A 23,087-nucleotide genomic window follows, 5' to 3' on the forward strand; every position below is an offset into this window, starting at 1 on the left:
TTTGTCTTTTTTTCTTTTAGGGTTCATTGCAGCAGATATCAAAGGGACAGGGTCCTGGACCCAGTTGTACCTCATCACAGATTATCATGAAAATGGTTCCCTCTATGATTATCTGAAGTCCACCACCCTAGACACCAAATCAATGTTGAAGTTAGCCTATTCTTCTGTCAGTGGCCTGTGTCATTTACACACTGAAATCTTTAGTACTCAAGGCAAACCAGCAATTGCCCATCGAGATCTGAAAAGTAAGAACATCCTGGTGAAGAAAAATGGAACTTGCTGTATAGCCGACCTGGGCCTGGCTGTTAAATTTATTAGGTTAGTATCAAGGTGAACAAGTATGCTTTTAATGATTCTTTTTTTATCACTTTTTATAGATTATACATTTTGTAGTTCAGTGCTTCTAGGGTATTTAGTAGAGGAGGAATTTTAATTTTGACTTTTCTTGGGAGGGGAAGAGACTATTTTATTTGCAATGCATAGTGTTTCCGTGGATCCTATTGTTTCTGCACTCATGGTTGTCCTGGCTTCACTGTTAGATTATCACGCTCATCGCTGCCGTGAAGCTACGGTATTGAGGAAAGAGATAGCTAGTGTCTTGGATTATGTGGTCAGAATTCTGAATAACACTTGAAAGTAGGAAAAGCTTTTAGGAATGATCTATAGATTATGTAGTGATAAAGGCAATGTTTTTATATGATAAAAGAAAGATAATTTGCACAGGTGTTCTATGAGAAATGTTAGAAACTAATAAACCAAACACAGCCAGTATTCAACACTATTATATTGTAACGTGAAAGGTGACTATAACACCTGGACCCATAAATCAGTACATGTTGTAAAATAGTGCTTTTCAGACCCCTGGGGGCTCCTTGGAGTGACATCAGTAGCTTCCACAGAATGGGGAGATAGAATGCTGGACAGTTGGGACTCTCTTTTGCTTACACTCACTCTCATCAGAGCAGCACCTTTTATCTTGCAGGTGATTTGATTAGGGAAAATGGTTCCTCTGCTTTGAAAATAAAACAAAGTGAGTTTGCAAACCACAGACAGGGAGGGAACATAATATAACTACCTTTTCCAAAACTCAATTTAGGCTTAGCCTTTATTAAATTATTGGACCCTCTTGTGGAATTTTTTTGAAAGGGTAGGAAAAGGGTACCAAGGGAAAGCCATGGAGATGATTAAAAGTTTGGAAAATGAAATTTACGAGAAAGGTCTACTGGAGTCATATTTTCACCTAGAAGTGAAGACTGAGGTGTGATTTAAAAATAGTTCCCAAATATAGGAAGGTCTTCATCATTTCGAGGATGGCAAATTGAAGTTCATGATCTTTAAAAACAAAGCAGAAGGAAATGATTTGGACTGTAGACTTAAGTTAGAAATGTGAACCCCCTTCCCGTAAAGATGATTAAATCCTCTCTCTCTTCTGAATTCCTTTTATTTTTTTGACTTACAACTGTTTTCAAGTCTCCTTTACACAAAAACATTCCCATTTAGCTTCTCAAGTTACCACCCTCTCTCCTTTCCTCCCCTTTTTAATTTCTCCAGGGTTCTAAAAAGTAATCTGCTTTCACAATCCAGAAATTCATAATATCTTGTAATTTGGTTCCTGTTCCTTTCTCACCTGAAGGGACACCATTGATCTTGGTCGCCATAAGGCTTTCTCATTGTCATTCCACTTTCCACAGCACCTAAGCCTCCCTTCCTTCTGTTTGTGTGATGTGCCTTTGTATCCCAGGTTCACCTTCTTTCTTTCTGGAGATTCTGCTCTCTGTCTACTTTTTAAATATTTTCCCACTGCTAGATTTTCTGCCACATCTGCTTTCACTTCCTAGTTCCCAGTTTTGGTTGATCCATTCTAAAATGTGAGGTGTCCGACATTTCCTTTGTTCTTTAAGTTTTTGGTTAGCTCATTTGAGTGAATTCTGTCTCCATGAAATTCCCACTTGAACTGGGCCAGTGTGGCTCCTCTCTACCATTTTTCTAGATTCTGGAGTAAAGCATTTTGTAGTTACTTCCTCTTTGTCTTGCCTATTTCTAATTTTTTCTATATGCTGCCAACTTTATTTTCTTGAAGCATACTTGTAGACATCATAATTTAATAGTTTCCTATAACTTTGGGTTAAAATGTAGTTTCTATTCTGAGTAATGTATACTTTGTCATACCTTCAAGTGTTTTTAACACTCTTTTATCTTTATCTGAATACCCAACATCCCCTCTTCTATTTAGATAACTGCTACTAATCTGCACAATTTCTTCCTTCGGGGATCCTATTATTCCCTTACAAGTCTGACTTTAAGTTAGTCTTCTTGCATCCTCCCATGTGACCCTGTGAATGCTCTCATGGCATTTCTCCCAGTGTTGCACAGAAATCATTGACTACTCATCCATCATTTGCATTGAAGACTAAACTCTATGAAGATAGAGACCATGTTTCACTCAAATGTGCATCTCTAGTCCCTTTCCTTGGTGCCCATTACTTAGGTATTGCTGCAAAACTTTGTATAATGGATAAAGGAATAGTTCCATGCAGACTGCATAGTGAAGGAAAAAATGTACCTATTCTTAGCTCCAGAGAGCCTACACACTCTGGATTAAATCTACCTTTCCAGTTTTATATCCTGCAGACTCTCCAACTTGTATGCTTTCTTTTGCAAGAAAGAAAACTGAGCAACTTGTGTTTTTTCTCCATAGACATGTTTTTACTGCCTTGCTGTTGATTACACAGTCTCTAATTAGAAGCCCCTTGTTTCTCCATGTACATAAATCCAATCTCAAAGTTGCCTTTAAGTCACTTTACTCATCCCCCAGCTAGGAATAATGACATCATGTTTTCTACTCCTGTAGTAATTTCCTGGCCCTTGTCTGATGATATTATATTTATTTTAGTACATGCCTCATCGTTTTTACTAGTCATTGGGCAGCTTCAGAGCAGGATCCATGCCAAATTAATTAATGTATTTACCATTTGACATGCCATCCTGACTTACCCATTATAGGTAGTCTAACATTGTTTTGAATCAATAAATGTTGGCTATATAAAAGTAATTGAGAACTCATTTTCTTTATAGACCTTAAAACAAACAAGGAAAGTGAGTATCTATAACATTTCTGAAGCTTAGTCTGCTTAATATAAGGGGAATGAACTGAAGGACCTCTTAAATTTCATGCAAACCCTGATTCTAGGAAATGGAGGGGAGTACTTTAAGGGATAATGCAGAGATTTATTTGGCAAAAAAGACCAGTTCATTAAAAGAGTAAAGATCTGAGGATACTGGCTCAGATGTACAACTGATGGCTATAGGATGCACAGATTTCATATGGCTAAAGAGTAATTCTGGAACCGTTTACTGTTCTGGGCCTCAGTTTTCTCTTCCATTAAACGGAGGTTGTGTTTGTTAATTTCAGATGTCTTTTTCATATTTTTATTTTCTATGTTTCAAACGAACTTGGTTCTTCTCAATTTTTGAGCCTTACTTTAAAACCTTGCTTTCTGTTTCTTTGGCTTCTACTCTCTTCCTGACTTTCATATTTTGTGGCGGTGTGTCTGTACATGTATACACATGCAAATAGTTAGAGCCTTTCATTACAAATGGGGTCACAGCTAACCCAGTCTTGAGTTCTCAGACTTCTTATGTGACCTTCCTGTGAGAACTTAATCTTTACCATGGTTTCTACATGGTAAGTGTTCTCTCAGGCTCTTAAGTCATCTGTGGGAGGTTCCCAGGGAAGTTGAGTGGCACGGAGATAGCAGACTATGCTTTAGAGATTTCCTGCTCACACGCTTTTTTTTGTTGTTGTTTAATCCTGTATTGGTTTCTTCACACACTCTCTGGGAAATGGTGTAAGTGCTGATGCATTTCCTGTCCAACAGAGATTTAATCCAGGTGATGCCTGGCACACATTACCATTACCCCAAATCTCTCTTTGGGAGGAGAAAACAATAACACGTGAAATCCCTTGAAGGAACTTAACAAAGCTTTTCACTTTTTACTCTAGAAGATCAAGCAACCCCTCTGGTACTTCAGTGTCAGAATAATAAATGTTCCCTGTTTTCTTAGGGGGAAAATAAATCCTGTCTTAGGCCTCTCAGGTATTACATTTTAAATAGAAATCTTACAATGAAGAGTGGGCTATAACCCAGATCTCCCAATTGGTGATTGTCAAGTGCAAAATTGCCTGAGTGCAAAGGAGACAGAGTGGCCTAGCCCAGAGGGCACTAAATTTCCTCAGATGTTGCTATTTTTAGCACCATGTCTGATTTGTATACTTAGTGGGTTTTTTTGTTTTTTTTTTTTTTTTTTTGAGAAAAGTGACATGGCTAAATGACTTGCCAAAGTCACAGAACTAAGCTAATTAATGACTGAGTCAGCCCTCCCTGTCAAAGTTTCTGCAGCCACATCCACCTTCTGTTGAAGAGTTTTCAGTTCTGAAGTTCTGTGTCTGAGAAAGCCTGAGATATGTCAGGATTTAATCATAAAAACAATGAATCCTGTTGAAAAGTGCAGCAGGAAACTCTCTTCTTTGGTTAACATCTGACTGGGCAGAATTCAGTGCAAGCAAATCACTTCCATAGCTACTTATAAGATGCTCCAGGAAACACAAAGAAACCTGCATAGCCTCTTCTTCTAAAGACTCTTGGGAATTGTTTGCTTTGGTAGTCTTTCTAGGAACTGATTTAATATTCTCCAGCCTATGTCATGTGTGGTTGATTTCAAACACCAGTTGTAAACCTCTAGCAAACCAATGGCCTCCCTCACATATCTTTTGCCCCCCTCCTTCTTTCACTGTTCTTAAAAGTTCAGTTCCTACGTTTTAAAAAGCTTTTAGATGATTAAGGGTGTAAAATGTTTGCTTCTCCTCTTTTTCTGTTACCTTTTTATCCCCTTTCTCCCTCTCTCCCCATTCCTCTCTGGTTTAGGCATCCAGCAGAAGACCCCCGCATGTGCCCAAGGGCTCAGTGAGGTAGAGCCACCTTGTTGGGGCTGGCAGTGCCATCTGCATGCTGGCTGTCATGGCCACAGCGGGCTCTGCATGTGACTTTCAGAAAGTTTCCTCTCCCTACAGTTGATGGTACAGTGGGAATGTCCACTGTGCTGAACCACTCAGTGGCTTTTTCCTTTACATAACACTTGTAAGAATTCCTGCTATGGATATATAATTAAGAAGCTTAATTAATATGGAAAATATTGAATATAAAACAAGGTTAAAACAGATACTGTGTTTTTAAAACCCCGTTTAATTCTCTGCCACCAGTATAAAAATCTTTTGCCTGCCCATCATCCAGTGCATGGTGCTGAGGGTGTAAGGCATACCCTGCTCCCCTGAGGCCAGCATATTCAGGATCCTAGCTGGAGGCTTCACTTGCAGCCTCTCTGCACCAACAGGAGTTCTCTGATTCCCTCCCTCCATGCCTGTGAAACCAATGGTGCACCCACCTCTCCAGGCCCCAGTACCGGATGGAAGGGGACCTCGCAGGCAGTTACATGGTGCACTGTCTGTGGACATGAAACTCGACTGCACTGAGCACCGTATGCCCAAGTTCTAAACAATGTCAGTGCGAACATACATCTCCCAGTGGGTGCATTGCCTTCTCCATCCCCTCTGTTGTCAGCCCCTCCCTGGCACCTGCAGAAGAGAAGAGGAATATCTTCGTTTTGTATCTTTTCCTCCCCTGTGCCTCTCTTTGTTTCATAGGGCCCAAGTCTTTGTTCCCTTCCCCCTGCTTGAAGCAGCTGCCTGGAGAGCTCTCACCTGTGTGTCGTCCTGGGTGAGAAGCGCCTCTCAAAGTGTGCACACACCTTGGAGGCCTTTGGGTCGCCAGTGCAGACCTCTTACTGCACCACCTGGCGTTCCTGTATCATACTGCTGTCTTCCAGGGGGCTTTGGTCTGAAATATGAACTTTGTATTCATGCCTCTTTATGCAATCCTAGCTGAGGGCACCTTGCATTTTAAAATCCAAATAAATTAGATGTTGTCATCCTCACTCCTGCCTAATACAGTAGGGAGCTCAGCATCATTCAGCGAATCTGTGCATCCTAAAGAACTTGTTTTCCTCTCTGCCTTATCAGCCTCATGCCTCCGGTATTTCTTATACCTTTTCCACATGATGTAGCTGCTGGCCCTTTTCGCCCAAAAACACCATCAGCTCAAGGTCGAAGACATCTTTACTAGGATGTGTTACAGGTTATTGCATAAAATTTAGTTATAGGCTTTGTGCTACCAGAATGTGTTTTCTGATTTTTTATTTTTTTCTCTGCAGAGGGTTAACATCTTGTCATGACTCTAGGCCAGACAGGAGACCCTCCCCCCTTTTTCCCTAGTTGACTTGGCCCTTAACCCTCAACCTCCCAAGTTGCTCTTCCTTTTTTACTCAGAAAATTCTAGACATTTTTGTTTTATTTGTTCCCGCTCTACTGTCGGTCGCTAAAATTCTCAAAGAAAATTACCCATTAAAGTGTGATTCTAAAACAAAAGAATTTTTTTATTTTCCCTGGAGAGGAGGAATTTACTTGACATCCGTCAATTGATTTTATTTTGTTCAAATTGTATGTTTATTTTCTTCCAGTTCTACTTAAGTCTGTGGTACTCATATTAACAGGGACAAGTGGAAGCACTAATTATAAAAACACAAATGGATACAAATACCCCTGTAATTCTCTACTCATTTCTTCAATCAGGACCCCTGTGTGCAAATATTTCCAATACTTTTCCATGAGAAAGGAGAAGAGAGATCACATTTCATCTGTAGTGAATGCAGCACCCACAGTTTTGATGGAATATTTTCAGTTCTCCCTGGTGGACACTCACGTTTGTAATTTTGTCTAGTTTATTTAGACGATTTTTAATTTTCATACCTTATGCGTTCATCGTTGAAATGTACATTGTCCTTGTTACTTATCCTGCTGAGTTCTTTTTATTTTTAATGTATTTAATTATATTTTAAACATACAGAAAAGTATAAAAATATTGAGCCACTCGTGATACTTTAACATAATAACAAATGTTACCAATTTGCCTTATTTTATCTGGTCTTTCTTTTTAAAAGAAATACAATGTCGAATTCTTCTCCTTTTTTTCATCCCCCTGTATCCCTCCAGAAGTAACCAGTACCCTGAAGTTGGTATTTATCTTTCCTGTATATGATTTTATAATTTGACTACATATATTCATATATCTATATCTATATCTATATCTATATCTATATCTATATCTATATCTATATAGTAGCCAATGCAGTGGCTATGTTGTGGGTTTGGAGTTCTTTTTTCCGACTCTGCCCTTTGTGTGTATCCATCTTTTTTGCCAGCCTTATTTCTCACTCCACCTTGCCCCTCCGTGGAAAAGAAAGCCAGAGAAAGCTGAAAGCGCGCTGACCTTTTCTGCTTCCTTATTTCTCCTTGGCGATGTTCTGCCTTACTCCATACCCTATTCTTACACGTCTGTGCCGTCAGACTCTAGTTCCTGTCTCTTTTTCTTCCTTTATTTGTGGTGCCCTGGCGTTCATTCACTTTAATTTCTGTTTGTGGCCTTGAAGACTACCGACCTCAATTTTTCTCTGCCCATATTTGGGACAGGTAAGATGATGTTTCTGAAAAGCTGAGAGAGAAATGTAGTTTAATTACTTTCAAGTAGAGAAACACTCCCAAGGGAAGAAGGGGCAGAGCTCTGTGTGTTGGAGGATCTGACACTTTATAATATCAGACATAAATTACTTATAATTAGCATGTTTGCTGTTTAAATGTAGTGCTAAAGTGTTTGCTATTAGGTTAATAGTCATCTTTTGCAAAATTAATTTGCCTAACAAAATTCTATTTATTCTCCTCAATATCAGTAATGTCTCATTTTATGAGCTATACATAATAGAGATTTTTACATTTCTATTTAAATTATCCAAAGTGAAGTTTACTGTAAACAGATTATTTTCCTTTTTTTCATTTAAAGTGTATTGTTTACCTACCATGTGCAAAGCACTATTAGTGGAGACAGACTGGGGCTGTACTCTTCAGGGACATACCACATGGTCATGACAGATATTCAGGGCTGAGAAGAAGTTACAGCCTTAGGCAGGAAGACAGATATTTATTCAAATACTACAAGATGAGGATATTTATTCAGGTATTGTGAGGTAAAACACCTAGCGGGCAGAAAACAAGATGGACAGGGATAGCAGTGCTGAGTATTCTTGGCTTGTGTAAGGAGCTGTTTTGGGGGAGTTTGATGGACGAAATAAAAATCCTTGAATGTGTGTTTTTCAGTGTTTGAGAAAATGAGAGTATAGTATTGCGATATATATATAGTTTGGCCATCACAAATCATAATTCTATCATTAGGTAACAGTTACCTTTCAGTTTTCTGATGGATGTTTCGATATTACATATTCCGTTAGCTCTGTCTGACCTCCCAGGTCCAAACAAAACATTAAGGAGCTAAGCGTATGAATGGAAAGGAATTGCCTAAAATCTTTTATCAACTGTGATCAGTTGATATCTCTTTGATCTAAATGCGCTCCTGTAAGACCCATGCTGAGACTGTTCTTGATTTCCTTCCCCACTACATGTTCTGAAATATAATTTAGGCTCTTTACCAGCTTCTTGCCACCTGCAGACCCCCTACCTGGGGACACCACTGTCTTTCTCTAATGACTCAAAATTATAAATTCTAACATGCGTGCAACACATTAATGAAATAGCCACTGTGTGTTCACAGGAGAGGTGTCCTCAGTTGGTAGAAGAGGAGGAGAGAACTTACTTTATATTTGAAGGTGGAGCTTTTGTAGCATCTTTTAAACCTGATATTTTCCAGTTTATCATTAAGCCTCTTCATAGCTCCTTTTCCTTTCTTACCATTTGCGATTTAGGTACACAGATGACATTTTTCTATTATACCATGTGGATAAATATTAAGAAGTCATGTTTTAACCTCTTTTCCTAGTCAGAAAAGAGCCCAGAATACTAAGACTTACATTTGCAGGTGGTCAGGAATACCAGCTGTTTAGTGTTTTTCATTTAAAAAAATTTTACATGTTAACTTTTATTTTAAGAAAATAGGCTCCTTCAAAGTCATAGCTCCTAGAAATCACAAGGGGACTGATGAGTACACTGGTGACTCGTCTGCTACAATAGCTTTAGGTTAGATTAAGGATTTTAACCAGAAATGAATTTTAAAAGGTTCTAAGAAAGATGCTTTACATTTGTTAAGTTTTAGTAAATGTAAACAGTTTTGAGATATAGAGGGACATTTGCTACCCTTTAAGTTTTCCTAAATGATGCTACATATTTTATGTTTTAAAAGACAGAGATTGAGGCAATAAGATCAAACCCAGCGGGTTGTTCCCCCCCTCCCCACAAGCCACCAGTGTTTTGGTAAATTCAGTATTTGTCTATGACTCAGCATGATAAAAGGTGATTGTCTATCTGCCTGACTCTTTTCAATGTTGAGGAGGAAAAAGCTTGTAAATGCTTGAGAGTCAATGAGTGTGAAGAAAAGAAAAACCGACAGACACGTTCTTAGGAATCAGGAGATAGGAAGGTTTATGCAAGATTTTCCACAAACTTCAGTTTAATAATAGAGTTTTTGTAGCTTTTCTGTTTCATAGTTTCTTCATCCATCAAAAGTGAGGTTTATTGCTCTTCTTCTTAGTTCTACTAGTTTCTAATGCGGTAGTCCTCATTCACCTTCCACTGTGCTTAGTTCTGTGCTGGCAGCGATTTTACACATCTCATCTTTAATTGTCAACCTAGCAAGCGATGGTAGTTCACCCTCTTTGAGACATGGCTTCGGAACTCCAGCTCCCGCTCACGGCACTGAGGCAGTGGTTCTCAAGTGCCAGTCTGCAGATCGGTGTCCATCCATCATGAATTTCCTCCCAGTCTATGGGAAGTAATAACAAATGGATCCTGTTGTGGAATTTCCATAAAGCTAAAGATACTGTATTCAATCATTCCTTTCCTTCTTTTATTAAAAATATTTGTTGATTTACAAAATAATAGTGATAGTAGAAAGCTTTATTTATAGGTCCCTGCTTATCAAAGTAAAACGTTTGCAAATCTGTTGGTCCTCCCCCCCACCACCCTTTTTATGTGTTTGTAGATCTTAAGGCCTCACAACACTTGGCTTAAAAAATATTGTCTCTAACAATCTAAAGTGGTATATGCACGTTTAATAGATATTTAGCAATTATTTTGACTTTACATTTAATCTAGTGGTCATGCAGTCTTATATGTTGCAGCTTCATTCTGATTTCATGTCATCTTCATTGGGTTTTTACTTGTGAATATTTAGTATAACTTCTAGCAAGACATCTTTTCAAGGGAATGTTATTCCCTGAAGGGATATATCCTTCTCTACCTTTCACTAAAGCCTTGGTTCAGGAATCAATTCCATTGACTTGTCATTTTTTGGTCCTCTTTAATGCTGATAGTGCTGTTTTACTTTTTTCTTAGTGATACAAATGAAGTTGACATACCACCCAACACTCGAGTTGGCACCAAACGCTATATGCCTCCAGAAGTGTTGGATGAGAGCTTGAATAGAAATCACTTCCAGTCTTACATCATGGCTGACATGTACAGCTTTGGACTCATCCTTTGGGAGGTGGCTAGGAGATGTGTATCAGGAGGTAAGTAACAGTGATTCTGCTAAAGCGGATACCAATCCTTCGTTCTGGTCAGAAGTCCGAGTTATCATATTGTCCACAACAAGCAGATTTTCTTTTCTTTTTCCCTTTATTTTTTATTGATACAGCCACAATCCTCCCAGGAAATGATATTTCACATTTTAGAATGGTCTTTAATAGCCTCCTTCCCTCCGCCTTCTACTGAGGAATCTCTTTTAGACACATTGTCAACTTCTTTTGCCTTTTCAAAGCTCACCCCCTTCTACTGTATGTACTCTTTCATTTCTCCCTTGATCTCTTTCTCCAGCAGTTGCTCCATCAGGTCAACCCCCTTTCCCACCCCTTCCAGCTTCTTATTAGCAACCTTCTGGGCCCCATCCCCAACTTCAGTCCCCTATTTCCTGCATCTTCTCTGTGCAGGTAAAGTCAGAGATGTACATGTGGGCTGGGACACCCATTTTTTTAATTCACCTACTTCTTTGACTTTCTTTAAAACTTCCTCATAAAACAGTTTGGAAACATCAGTTTATATCAAAAGGAAATTAAGCATAAGAATATTATTATTGGTCATGATAATTTTTATACAAACATAAGGATTCCCTAATAAGACTAACTAAATAAGAAGACATCCTTAAATACCAGGGAGTGCCAAAAAATTGTGTATACAAGTGGACACTTTGGTCAACGTTGCTCAAGCAGTAATTCGCCATAATCAGAAGTGTCTGGACGCTGATGGTAACCACTTTGAGCACTCCTTGTAATTGCAGAAGTCAAACGTGACTTTTATTTATCTTGGGTTATCGGTATATATTAAGTATTACAATTTTAGTACAGTTTTTTCCTTCCTTAAAATGTTTATACTTTGTTCGGCACCCTCTGTATTCAGAGGTGGTATTGCTTGTAGTATTTGCTTATTGCTATGTAATCTGTCTTTGAGTAGACTCTAGGCTCTTTAGTATCAAGTACCCTGTGTATGATTCTACTGATGGTTGTGCTTGTTAAGAAACCCTGATGCTGCTGCTCCTCCTCATGGTGGCCAGTTAAACTCACTTTCCTGGAAACTTAGCTAGGGCTGGCATTTGTTTTTGGACCTGCCGTTTATTTTCTGTGAACCTGTCACAAGTTATTAAACTTTTCTTTGTGCAGTTTTCTCATCCTTAAGAAGGAGGTAAATTATATCAACCTAAGACAGTTGTGAGGTTTCAATGACTGTAAAGAGAATTAAAACTGCCTGACCATAAGTAGCACTTATTACATATTAGCTGTTATTCTAAATTTTCATTTTGGTTGGTAGAGCCTTAACTTATTTAAACATAAGGAGAAACACCTAATCAATAGGCATTCACACTTTGTAGGAAGATCATCTTCAGTGATACAATGTGCATTCTAAACACTCTGGGAATTTTGAGCCTCTCATAAATTTCATTTAAAATAGAACATATTCTCTCTAAAGTGAGACAACTCTTTTTGTCCAAGAGGAAAGTTAATGTAGGAAATTTTTCATAGCCAGATATTGAATATATCTCCCATCATGATTATGAAAAAGAAAAGAAGTAACCATGGTATAAATTAATTGCCTATGCCTTTATTTCATGTTTTATAAAGAGTAGATGACCTTTCTTTGAATAGTATGTTTATACTTATTTAAGATAGGTTTATAGGAGCAGTAGAGTACAATATTTCTTTTGTAATTATTTTTTTCTTGATATCTAAAGCAAATAGGACCACAAGAAGCCTATATTTGAAAATCTGTGAGCCAGAATATAGGAGAAATGATTCTCAGCTTAAAACCAAGCTGAGGTATTACTAGGGCTATCTTTGCCTCTGGAGACTTGAGAGACACTAAACTATTACCTTATCTCTATGAGATTGTCATACATTTGTCAGAGATGTGAAATTCCCAGCTCTACCCATACAAACTGTATGGCCTTGGGCTAGTTCCTTAATCCCTCAAAACCAAGTTTCCTCATCTGTAATGCTGTCTCATAAATGTGCTTGTAAGAATTTAATACGGTATATAAATGTCAAATCACTATGTATACCTGAAACTAATGTAATATTGTATGTCAACTATGCTTTAATAATAATAATGAAAAAAAGGATATATAGCATACCTACCTCCATGCCTAGTGTAGAGTAGACTCTCAACAAATGAGTTTTGTTTGTTTGTTTGTTTTGTTTTTGTTTGTTTTTCCCAAAGTGGCAAAGCACACAAAATTCTATTCTCCAACATTTTCCTTTATGAAGATTTTGGAAGTTTGAGGCTAGTCTTTCTAGTCCTGGTACTTGGGGGTGAATTGGACACATCCAGGTAGGCCTTTCAGATTTGGGAAGGAAAAGAGAGAACATTTTGAGGTTTCAGAAACAATTAAATGGCAGCTAATATGGACATTCTGATATCGCAGTTGCATGATAAGGAGAAAGGAATAAGGCCTATAGTTTGAACACAGACTTTGATTAAGTCATAGTTTTATGTAATTGGCTCTGTGTCTTTTGTAGTATACACACCTATCCCAGTGTGCATTCATCAATCCAGCTCAGCAGTGGCACCAACATTAGGCACTGAGAAAATATGAGGTGAGCAAGATAGACACAGTCCTTGCTCTCAAGATGTGTGCATAACCATTGTCCTGAGAATCAGAAAGGGAGGAAGATCTGAAATGAAGTGAGCATCTCCCGTGTGTTAGACCCTGTGCTTCTATTACCTCATATAGAGAGGAAACACAATGGAAGGAAATGTTAATGTAGATAATACATATAATTTATGCTGTACGGTCTCAGCAGGGGACAGACTACATGGTGAGTTGGAGTGGTCTAAGAAAACTGTTGAACCTTCTGGTCCTTTATGATCATACATGTGTTTGAGTTTACTTTTTGAAGGGCATACTAGAGATGCCAGATTTTGTCAGAGTAGATCCCCAAGGAATTTATCCCCAGTGATACTTGGATAATCTGCCAACCTGATGGTGTCATCTTGTTCAGGTAAAAAGCAGTGACATTTCTATAAAAGGTGATTTAGGACAGGGAGTAAGGGTACTCCAGTGACACTATTCAGAGCAGCATCCTCTGAAGATCAAAGACACAAGTAGCCTGTGTTTTAACAATAGGAAAAGGGTAGAAATTAGATACAGGAAAAATGAGATAAAATTTAGCGTGATAAGTGCCATTTCCCTAAAAATGACATCGATTTGTGTTTCGTAAGCCTTCATTTAACAATAAATATATATATATTTTTTCTAAGATTAATGTACTCCTTATAGAAAGTTCGGATAAGTACACAAAATTTAAAGAAGAAAATAAAAATTAGACAGTCTTCATGCCTCAAAAATCATGGTTAATATTTTTAGGTGTGTGTAATTTTCCAAATTTGAAATGTGCAAAAACACATTCTTAATGATTAAGCAGAAAAAAATGTAAATCTGACATTTTGTTCAAGTACAACACACTGCCAAATTTATTATGAAATTCACAATCTCATACTGCAGTAATAGAAACAATCACATATTATGCAGTATGAGTTGGGGCTGTGTCTGCCAAATTTGTGTTGAGATTTAATATAGATTTGTTTTTAATTTAGCACGCAAGAGCTTTTATAAAATTGGCAATCACGTGGAGATGCTTGTCTTACTTAGCTTTTGGAAATTAGAAAAAAGGCTTGAAGACCTACAATAAGATGCTTCATTAGGCTTTCTAGTCATTTTAAAAATTAAATTATCATTGGGGCACAGTTTTTCAAGATTTAGTTTGCTATTTTTCATCCTGAATTTGTCTTTAGTACTGACAGAACTTTTCTTTGAGCACAGTTTGTATGCTAGATTTTTTCTTTCTACTTCATGGAAAAAAGTAATACTGGCACCCTATTTTCAGGTATAGTGGAAGAATACCAGCTCCCCTACCATGATCTCGTGCCCAGTGACCCCTCCTATGAGGACATGAGAGAGATTGTGTGCATCAAGAAGTTACGTCCATCATTCCCCAACCGGTGGAGTAGCGATGAGGTAAGGCCTGAACTAACTATGTGGTAACCAACCTCAAAATAGATTTTTCTCTTTTTGCCCAATCTCCAAACACTCATTATAGGAATTCTTCTTCTTTGTTTGGATGGGGATGGTCCTGGTGCCTCACTCCAGTGATTTATATGGAGCTAAGTGTAGTATGATAAATGACTTGTTCCTTTTTTCTAATTTGATTTGGCCACTTCCGAAATATATTGAAGTGGCTTAACATTTAGCCTGCATAGCAGATAACATTGTTGCATTTATTTGTGATGTCCTGACATTTTCATAAAGGCTATTATTTTTCTGTGTATGTGTTTCTAAAGCATCATGAATTTTCTTCACGACAAATGCACACACAACATTCTCTCATTTTAATGAAAGAAAATATAGGCTTCTGAAAAATCCAGTTGTCTATGCACAGAAGTGATACTGGTTGAGATGCCTGAGTGGGCTGTGCATCTTTGTTAATAAGATGGTGAGATACCATTAGCACGAATCCACATGCAGCTAGGTTGTCATGATATGATTGTAAAACCTAACTACGTCTGCAAAGCAGCTGTTCAGATGGAGGAAATGAGTGGGGCAGGCCTTGCCTTTCCTGATTCGTCTGCTCCACATTCTGTCCATCCATCCCAGAAGCTTGTAAACTCACCCAAATCCGGGAGTGCTCTGACAGGCTGGAACATTCAGAGATGAGTTTGAAGCATTCCAGGGGGAGGGGAGAAGACTCATCAAACATGGACCAAAGCCACTGCAAACAAATGGACAGAAAACTGTTTATAAACTAATTCTTCAGTGTTAAATACATTTAAAAAGAACCTTTGGTTCGTTCTAAATAATGCATGTTTTCCAATGAGCTGTGCAGAAAACTTTATCTGATGCTGGAGTTATATTATTTTGAAGGTGGTTATGGGCACTGGTATTACCCCACGTTCCTTCACTGAGGATTTCTAGTGAAGTGAAATTATGCTTTTCAACATAAAGACCAATAATTGATGTACCACGGGAGAACACAGGAGAAAGTTTCAACAAGGCTCTGCACAGGTCATTAATCTTGTTAAATGTGGCCGTGTGATGCTGTTATTGTAGCAGATACCTGTGATTTAGGAATAACTATGTGTGTTTGAATAGTATGAAATTAGATTTAAAAAAATATAAGCTTATCAAGTGTTAGAAACAATCTGGGAGTGTGGAGTGGAATACAGACTCCCTAGGTATTTTTGTGTTTATTTAATACTGACTTCAAAGATACTGACTTTAATACTGACTCTTCTACAATCAGCAAAACCACCTCCCTGGTCCCATCAGAAGGAAGCTGAGACAATCTGTTTTGGTCATTGAAAATTTGCATGACAAAGAAAATTTATGAAATTTTATCTACATGGTTTAAAACGTATCTTTAAAAAATATATTCAAACCTCAGAAACCGCAAACGAAAAGCCAGATATCAAGTGCCAGCCTTGCCGATAACAAACACAATTCTCTAATGTTACCCTCGATTTCCCCTTCCTTTCCTGCAGTGTCTGAGGCAGATGGGGAAGCTCATGACGGAATGCTGGGCTCACAATCCTGCATCGAGACTGACAGCCCTGCGTGTTAAGAAAACACTTGCCAAAATGTCAGAGTCCCAGGATATTAAACTGTGATTTGAGGGGGAAAAATAAGCACCACTGGAGAAAGCCAATAGATACCCTGTTTGTGGGCAGAACTAAAGATGTTCCAGAAGCATCCACGGTACAATCCTTGAACGTAGTCCTGCTTCCCAGTGGGTTCAGCCTCACCTCTCAGGCAGCAGCCTGGACAAAGACAGAGAAGTTCCCAGAAACACAGAGTCATCGTGTCTGTTTGTAGGAGGGAGAAACCGCTCGGGTAACTTGTTCAAGATATGATGCATGTTGCTTTCTAAGAAAGCCCTGTATTTTGGGATTGCCTATTTTTTTTTTTCTTTTCAAAAGATGCTTTAATTTTGCCAAAAAAAAAAAAAAATAATTTAGATGTTTTTAAGGTTTATACTATTATAGTTTAAATAATAACAAAGAAAATTCTTCCCAGAAATTCTGCTGGAAGATAAATTAAGATATGTGTGTTTTCATTGGTAAAATCCTGTTGCACTCTACAAACCAAAAGACAGTCTGTGAAGTTGGATAACACAGAATGGAACTAATCTGAAAAAGCCCTGCCCCTGCCTCCTCAGACCACTTTGGCCAGCCCTGCACTGGGGGCTGGTTACCACAGCAATGTGAATGCACCTGGATACAAACACCACCTGTCTGGGACCACATTTTGGGGTTCCTGCAGGAGACCTTTTGCAGCTTCAGATGATATGGAACAAATGAAGATTTTATGTGACTCTGTTAGAAGTAAGTGTCCATGTTATTCTTCGGAACTACTTTGTGTTTCTGATTCTGTTAGGCATATCTTTCATGGTAAAATCCCTTCTTTTTCATTAAACACAAACAAAGCTCTTTTTTTAAGTGCAGAGAACTGACCCATACATGCTTTTGATCTCTTAAATGAAAGGGTCAACATTAAATAAAATTGCCATCAGTTATGTTGAAGACAAGACATTTTAAAATAGAGATAATTTGCTCACGTGTTGTAAGAAGACCGTGTCCGTAAAGAAGAGGATGAAGGTGGGTGGCTTGTTTCTTATATATTCAGAAGAGCCAATCTCAGAAGCACAAGGGGAAAAGTATGCAGTTTACTTTGTATAGATAAAGCTGGTTTCATTTGTTATTGTCTCTTTTGTGTCTGAATTAATGGAAGGAAGCATATGTGAGGTTAATCTAACTAAATTTTAATTTAAAAATAGATAAATATAAACTCCAAATGGGATAACAGAGGAGAGTCAGTGGAGGCCACAAAATATTACGTATGGCTGCTGTGATTTATTATTCTAGAGTAGATATGACTCGAGTATGGACATCTTAAGTGATAATTTCACATCTTAGGAATGCTAGCTCAATTTATTTTATTTTATTCTCATGATGTTCAATTCACTTTTTAATTTATTATTTTTATATATTTTGAGGCACTTGTGCAAAACATCTCTTCACCTACTCATTTCTATGGGGTTTTAACTTTTGAACAACATATGTCAAATCGTTAACAGAGCCAATATGCCTTAGCAACAGGAACATATAATTTAAAATTGTACACATCCCTCTCACCTTTATTCATTTACATTTCCTTACTACGGTTTTTCTTTTGCTTCTTAGAAATTCTGTAGTGTTCAATAACGAATTCAGAAGTACTTCCCTTTGGCCTTTTTAAAAAAGGCGTTCCTTCCACAACACTCCAGGGGGCAGTGTTTTATAACACATTTTCACCACTTTGTAACTGAAGGAGGGAAGTTTTTTGAAAATTTGACAGCTGCATGAAAAATGAGAAAATGTTTTCCTCACTTCTGAAATAGGCTTGCAGCTGGTGACTTATTCATTCAGAAAACATCCTAGAGCAGAGAGTGGTTGTGAGCTGTGCTTACATTTGGGGAAATCATAAGAAGAAATAGTGTTCTCTATTCAGCATTCACTTCCCAATGCTTCATAGCCACATTTTGTTTGCAACAAAGATAGAAGATTTTCTTAATTCCTAAATACGAATACAATTTCTGTTTTTTTCAAAGATTAAAAACAGTTGGTTCCAAATATGACTGTAATCAGAATACTGCTTTTGGTGATATTTAAATAACCAAAATAGCAGTGTAAAGGTTCCTTTTCTCTTGTGTGAAGTTGTGTTCTTTGTGATAGCTCAGAAAGAATATGTGGCTGGAACTAAGTGTGCTGATCCTCTGAGCTGTGGAGAGAAACTTCAGTGTCTCTAATCAGATCATCTACAAACAAATAAGTAAACATTTATGCTGGTTAAGTGGGCACATGTTTTTGTTTCTTGACTTTCTCTAAATTTAAGTGAGGTTGGACTTATCTCTTAGATAAAAATGTATGTTCTTTTTTGGTAAGTTTTATACATGGATAACTTCAAATCAGAATATTTTGTGGCCAGGTGATGATTTGAAAGTAAACTAGATTTCTAGGGAGATGTTGGTTCCAATGAAGAATGGAAGGAAATTTCTTCTACATCATTTTGTTTAGTTGCTTTGGAACAATCGATAGCTTACTTTCTAATCCTCAACTTGATTTACTCACTACAAACATTTAAAAATTATTCCTGAGCTACTTCAGAAGACTTTTAATTATTATAGTCTTTCAGTGAAACTAGAATTTATTTATGAATAGATTTTTCTCTGTGTCTTACCAAAATACAGCTTACTTAGAGAATACTAAATTGTCCTTAAAGAGACTACCTACTCACTTCCAAATAATCCGTTTTGATTTTTGAATTTCTTGTAGCTCAGAAGTGAACTTTATTTTATTATTATTATTTTTTTGTCTTTCAATAGAGTAAGTGGGAACCTGGAAATTAAAGTGTACTTGATTTCTGACTATCAGGAATATTTCAAAGACTAAGATTTTCTGCTAGTTGCTCCCCTCTAAAGGAATCGTAAAATATTAGTTGCTAGCTAATATAAGTTTTGTATGCTAAGATGTTCAGGTTTATAGTTTATGTATGTGTGTATATATTATATAAATATATGTATATATAAATATTATGTTCAGTTTGGAGTCTGGCACAACTCCATTTTGTGGATTAGAGAGTAAAATATTATGGATGATAAAGTACTAAATGAAACATAATATTTATTTATGAAAGTGTGTAGATTGTTAAATCACAAGTGACAGTGCTATGAACATTGTGTGTGAGGTGACAGGCCTTTGATTTCCTGGAAAGCCCCGCTCAAAAGTCACTAGTGACCATTCTTTCTATTCTCAAAACATTAAGCTTCTTAGAAAACATGCTAAGACTTTATTTATAGGGAATTCTTTGTTTCAGTTGTGTAGTCAGATATGGCAAGAACTGAATAACAACTGAATTTTATGTTCCTAGAGTCATGCATATTCATTAGAAGTTACAGTGTTTTATGTTGTTGGTCTGTTCTGGTTCTTCTTTGTAGGTGGACAGAGACTGAAAGAAGTACAATTTTTAAACTTGAATCGTTCTGTAGTTATATCTCCTTAGAAAACTGAGTCATATAGCAGTGGAAATCAAAGAAATAGCATCAGAAGTGATTTAATTTAGCAATTATGATTCCTGTTATAAAACAAAAACTAAAAAAAAAGAATGCCATATTTTTTTGGAGAAGAGTTGGCAGTATATAAAGGGTTTTGTTGTCTTTTTCAAAAGAAGACTCATTTGTGCTCTTTTGGGGAACCAGTGCCTTATTGAATTTGTATATACTGTAATTATTCAGGACTAGGGAACAAACAGTTGTATTGTATTTGTTACAAATTGTATATGGCTTTGTTTGAACATTCCCCCAAATAAAACGGTTTCATTCTGCCCTTGGAAAGAATATGTCTGTTATCTTATAGTTGTGCCTTTTTTCTGTCTTTGAAAATATCGCACTGTAACAGGTGGGAAGTCAGCCATGAAAAGTGATGCAGGTAAGCTTGTACATTTGGTGACAGGAGAGCAAGAAAAATGGTCCGATGGCTTCTATTTTCTCTGTAATTGGGAGGTACAGTCATCTGTTGAGAATGAGAGAAAGGTAGGGAAGTCAGTGGTTTAAGAGAGGTGAGAAAGTTTAAAAATTCTACTATGGGAAATTACAGCCAGATGGTTATGGGCCACACCGAGGGCCCAATTGAGATGAATAATAATGTGTGGCTTAGTGGCCGAGAGTGTGGCCTCTGGACTACCAGACAGCCTGTGTGTGACTCCAGGCTCACTCATTCCTTCAGGTGAGTGACAATAAGCATGTTTTGACCTCTCGAAGACTCAGGTTCTTCTTCTTAAAGATGAGGGTAATACTGATACTTGCTGTATGGAGTGTTCTGAAGATGAAATGCAATATCTGTGTACCATGCATGAGGTAGGCACTCAACCCTTCCTAAACATTAGCTGTTATTATCAATTCACAATGACACTTTTCTATGTAGTTTTATGATTTTATTTTGCTATCAGCAACCCAAATGTAGGCATGGAGACTGCAACAATTGGATTCATTCAGGGTTGGGGTTTATCAGGCATATGGAGCAAGGGTCATGGAAAATAAAGATATCACCCTCAAGGGGATGGCTGACGTGGTCCCGAGTACAGAAGGGATTTTAGAGGAGGCAGCTCTATATGGGTCAAAGAACAGGGATCCCCGGTGGTGTTGAGGTGGTGCAGTTCCTGTGGTCAGAATGAAGATTCAAAGAGAAAGCAGTGAGACTAAGCACAGACTAAGGGTGTGATCACCGGAGTGGTGTTTAGTTAGTGAACAAGATTAACTGGTGATGAAAAAGGAACCCAGAAGGCAGGCCTTGGATTGGTCTTTGTGGGTTTTGAAGCCCCGCAGGATGGTGGCAGTCTAAGGAGAAGATTGCGAGGCAAAATTCTCTAGAACCACAGGAGAATGGGTGGGCAGTCAGTGTGGGGTGAAGAATAGAGACAGAGGCTGGTAGGGCCTGATGGACAGAGGTGCAAAGGAGTGGGCAATGATTTGGAAGCAGCAGAACAGTATGAGAAAGATTCCATGCTTCATCCCAACTGTGAGGTACCTGGGATATGAAAGAATGGAGGCTATAGCTGTTGCCCCTGAAACAGTGTCCCGAGGGAGGAGAAAACCCTCTGGAGAGGGAGAGGGAAAGGGTTATTTTTCCATGGATTGTGAATCCTGGAGGCCAGGCAGAGTGGAAAGTTTGGTTTTGAGGGGATCCATTGGAGACTGGATCAGGAGAGAGGAAATCTAGAATTGTTTGGGCGTGGAGAGTAAAGGAAGTCTTGCATCTTAGACACCAAAGTTTTTGTGTGATTGGCTGTGTTCAGGCAGCTGCACTTATGCCAAGAGAAGTCATCCCAGCATTGGGATTCTGATTGACCTGGCTCACATCCCATGGTTTTCACTTTCTCATTTCTGTGGAGGTACCTACATAATCTGAGCTCCAATCTCCCCCACCCCCTGTAAATTGGGATAAAAATACCCACCTTGTAGGGCTCTTACTAGGAACAAAGGAGGTGAGTATGTGAAGTATTGAAGGCCCCATGCCAGGCACACAGCAAGTCCTCATAAATATTGCTTTTCCTTACTGACGTTAGTTTTATAGGACATAAAACGAGCAATATTTAAAACAAGCCAGAGTTGCTGTGGGTATACCTCTCCCACCCTCTTTTTACCCAACTTGTCTACTATGTGGGCTTTCATGGTAGTTAAAGGCAGATACGTAGTAATTCAAGCTAAGAACAGGTTCTTCTCTTGGCACTGGCCATTGTATACGTTGCAAGCTTGGTAATTCCTTTCGGTCACAGCAACGAGGTACAGATGACCCCACTCTCAGAAGGACTGTTATTTCTGCAAAATATTCCTACCCTATATTCTGATACTAATTAGGCTGCAGAGGCCTCTGGGATCAATGAAGGTTCTTTGCACGGTGTCCACGTACTGGCACAGATGGAGAGACACAGAGGGTGGCCAAGTCTCAGAACTTGCCAATGACCTCAACTCGGACCGGGTTTCAGTTGGAGCCCTCACTGACTTGACTTTGAAAATGTTTCCATGCTCTCCTAGGTTCAGCTTTCCCAACAGGAATCCCAGCTACCAAAGCTCCAAATTAGAGGTCACTGGGTGGTATTGGACTGAGTCTGTGCTACCATGTGTTTTCTTTCTGAAGTATTGTTGTTCTTTAACACGTTGTGTACGGATAACGGGAATTCTCATTTTTACTGTTGACTCTTTTTACTTTGCACATTTTATTGAATTATTTGTGTTTTGTTAATAACAAAGGAAGCTGCTTTCTGCAGTATCACACCAGGAGGGATTACTAACATCATAGGTGAGTAAATCCTAAAAAATTCCATAGAAAAATAATAAATGACATAGAAGCATTTACGCTTTAAAGAGAAGAGTGCATTTTAAAGTAGGTTCTTTTAAAAACCTGCCATAACAGAGGGGTATGAGGGATTTAAACCCCGCCGTACGCAACGTGTTAACTGAATTTCCGTTCTTTCAGATGGAGTTGAGTTCTCTAGTTCAGCCACTTCTCCCTTTTGTTTACATATGGTCACTGCTTCCTTAGCCCTGACAAACATTTGAGTTTGTGACCTCAGATTTGAATCAGTCTTATGTCACTGTCTCCCAGCCCCCAAGAGGGGGCAGTTTCTTAGTGTTGGTCCAATTGTTCACAAATATTCTGGCTGATTAGGAGTGGGGGCTGGTTGCAGCCCATCTGAGCACGTTCTCCAAGTATAGTTGAACCTTGAACAATGTGAAGGTTAGGAGCAGTGAGTGCACAATAAAAAATCCACGACTTCCCCAGAACTTAACTACTCATAGCCTACTGTTGACCAGAAGCCTTACCGGTAGCATAAGCTGTCAATTGACATGCTTTGTATGTTGTATGTATTATATACTGTCTCATAATCAAGTAA

The 23,087-nt window shown here is 38.2% G+C and overlaps 1 protein-coding gene across 8 annotated transcripts in view; it reads left to right on the plus strand.

The window, feature by feature from the left end:
- BMPR1B (bone morphogenetic protein receptor type 1B) overlaps window positions 1-20,031 on the plus strand; it is a 371,022-nt gene extending 350,991 nt beyond the window's left edge. For all 8 annotated transcript variants that reach the window (XM_019741148.3, XM_074323317.2, XM_074323315.2 and 5 more), the window contains 4 exons: window positions 21-318; window positions 10,451-10,626; window positions 14,491-14,621; window positions 16,142-20,031. In XM_019741148.3, the coding sequence (XP_019596707.1) occupies window positions 21-318; window positions 10,451-10,626; window positions 14,491-14,621; window positions 16,142-16,267 (731 nt within the window). In that variant the 3' untranslated portion in view covers window positions 16,268-20,031. The remainder of the gene's footprint in view (window positions 1-20; window positions 319-10,450; window positions 10,627-14,490; window positions 14,622-16,141) is intronic.
- Window positions 20,032-23,087: the final 3,056 nt, after the last annotated feature.

The sequence above is a fragment of the Rhinolophus sinicus genome, chromosome 1 (assembly GCF_057876585.1).
Source record: "Rhinolophus sinicus isolate RSI-liver-muscle chromosome 1, RSI-T2T, whole genome shotgun sequence".
NCBI classification, from domain to species: Eukaryota; Metazoa; Chordata; class Mammalia; order Chiroptera; family Rhinolophidae; genus Rhinolophus; species Rhinolophus sinicus.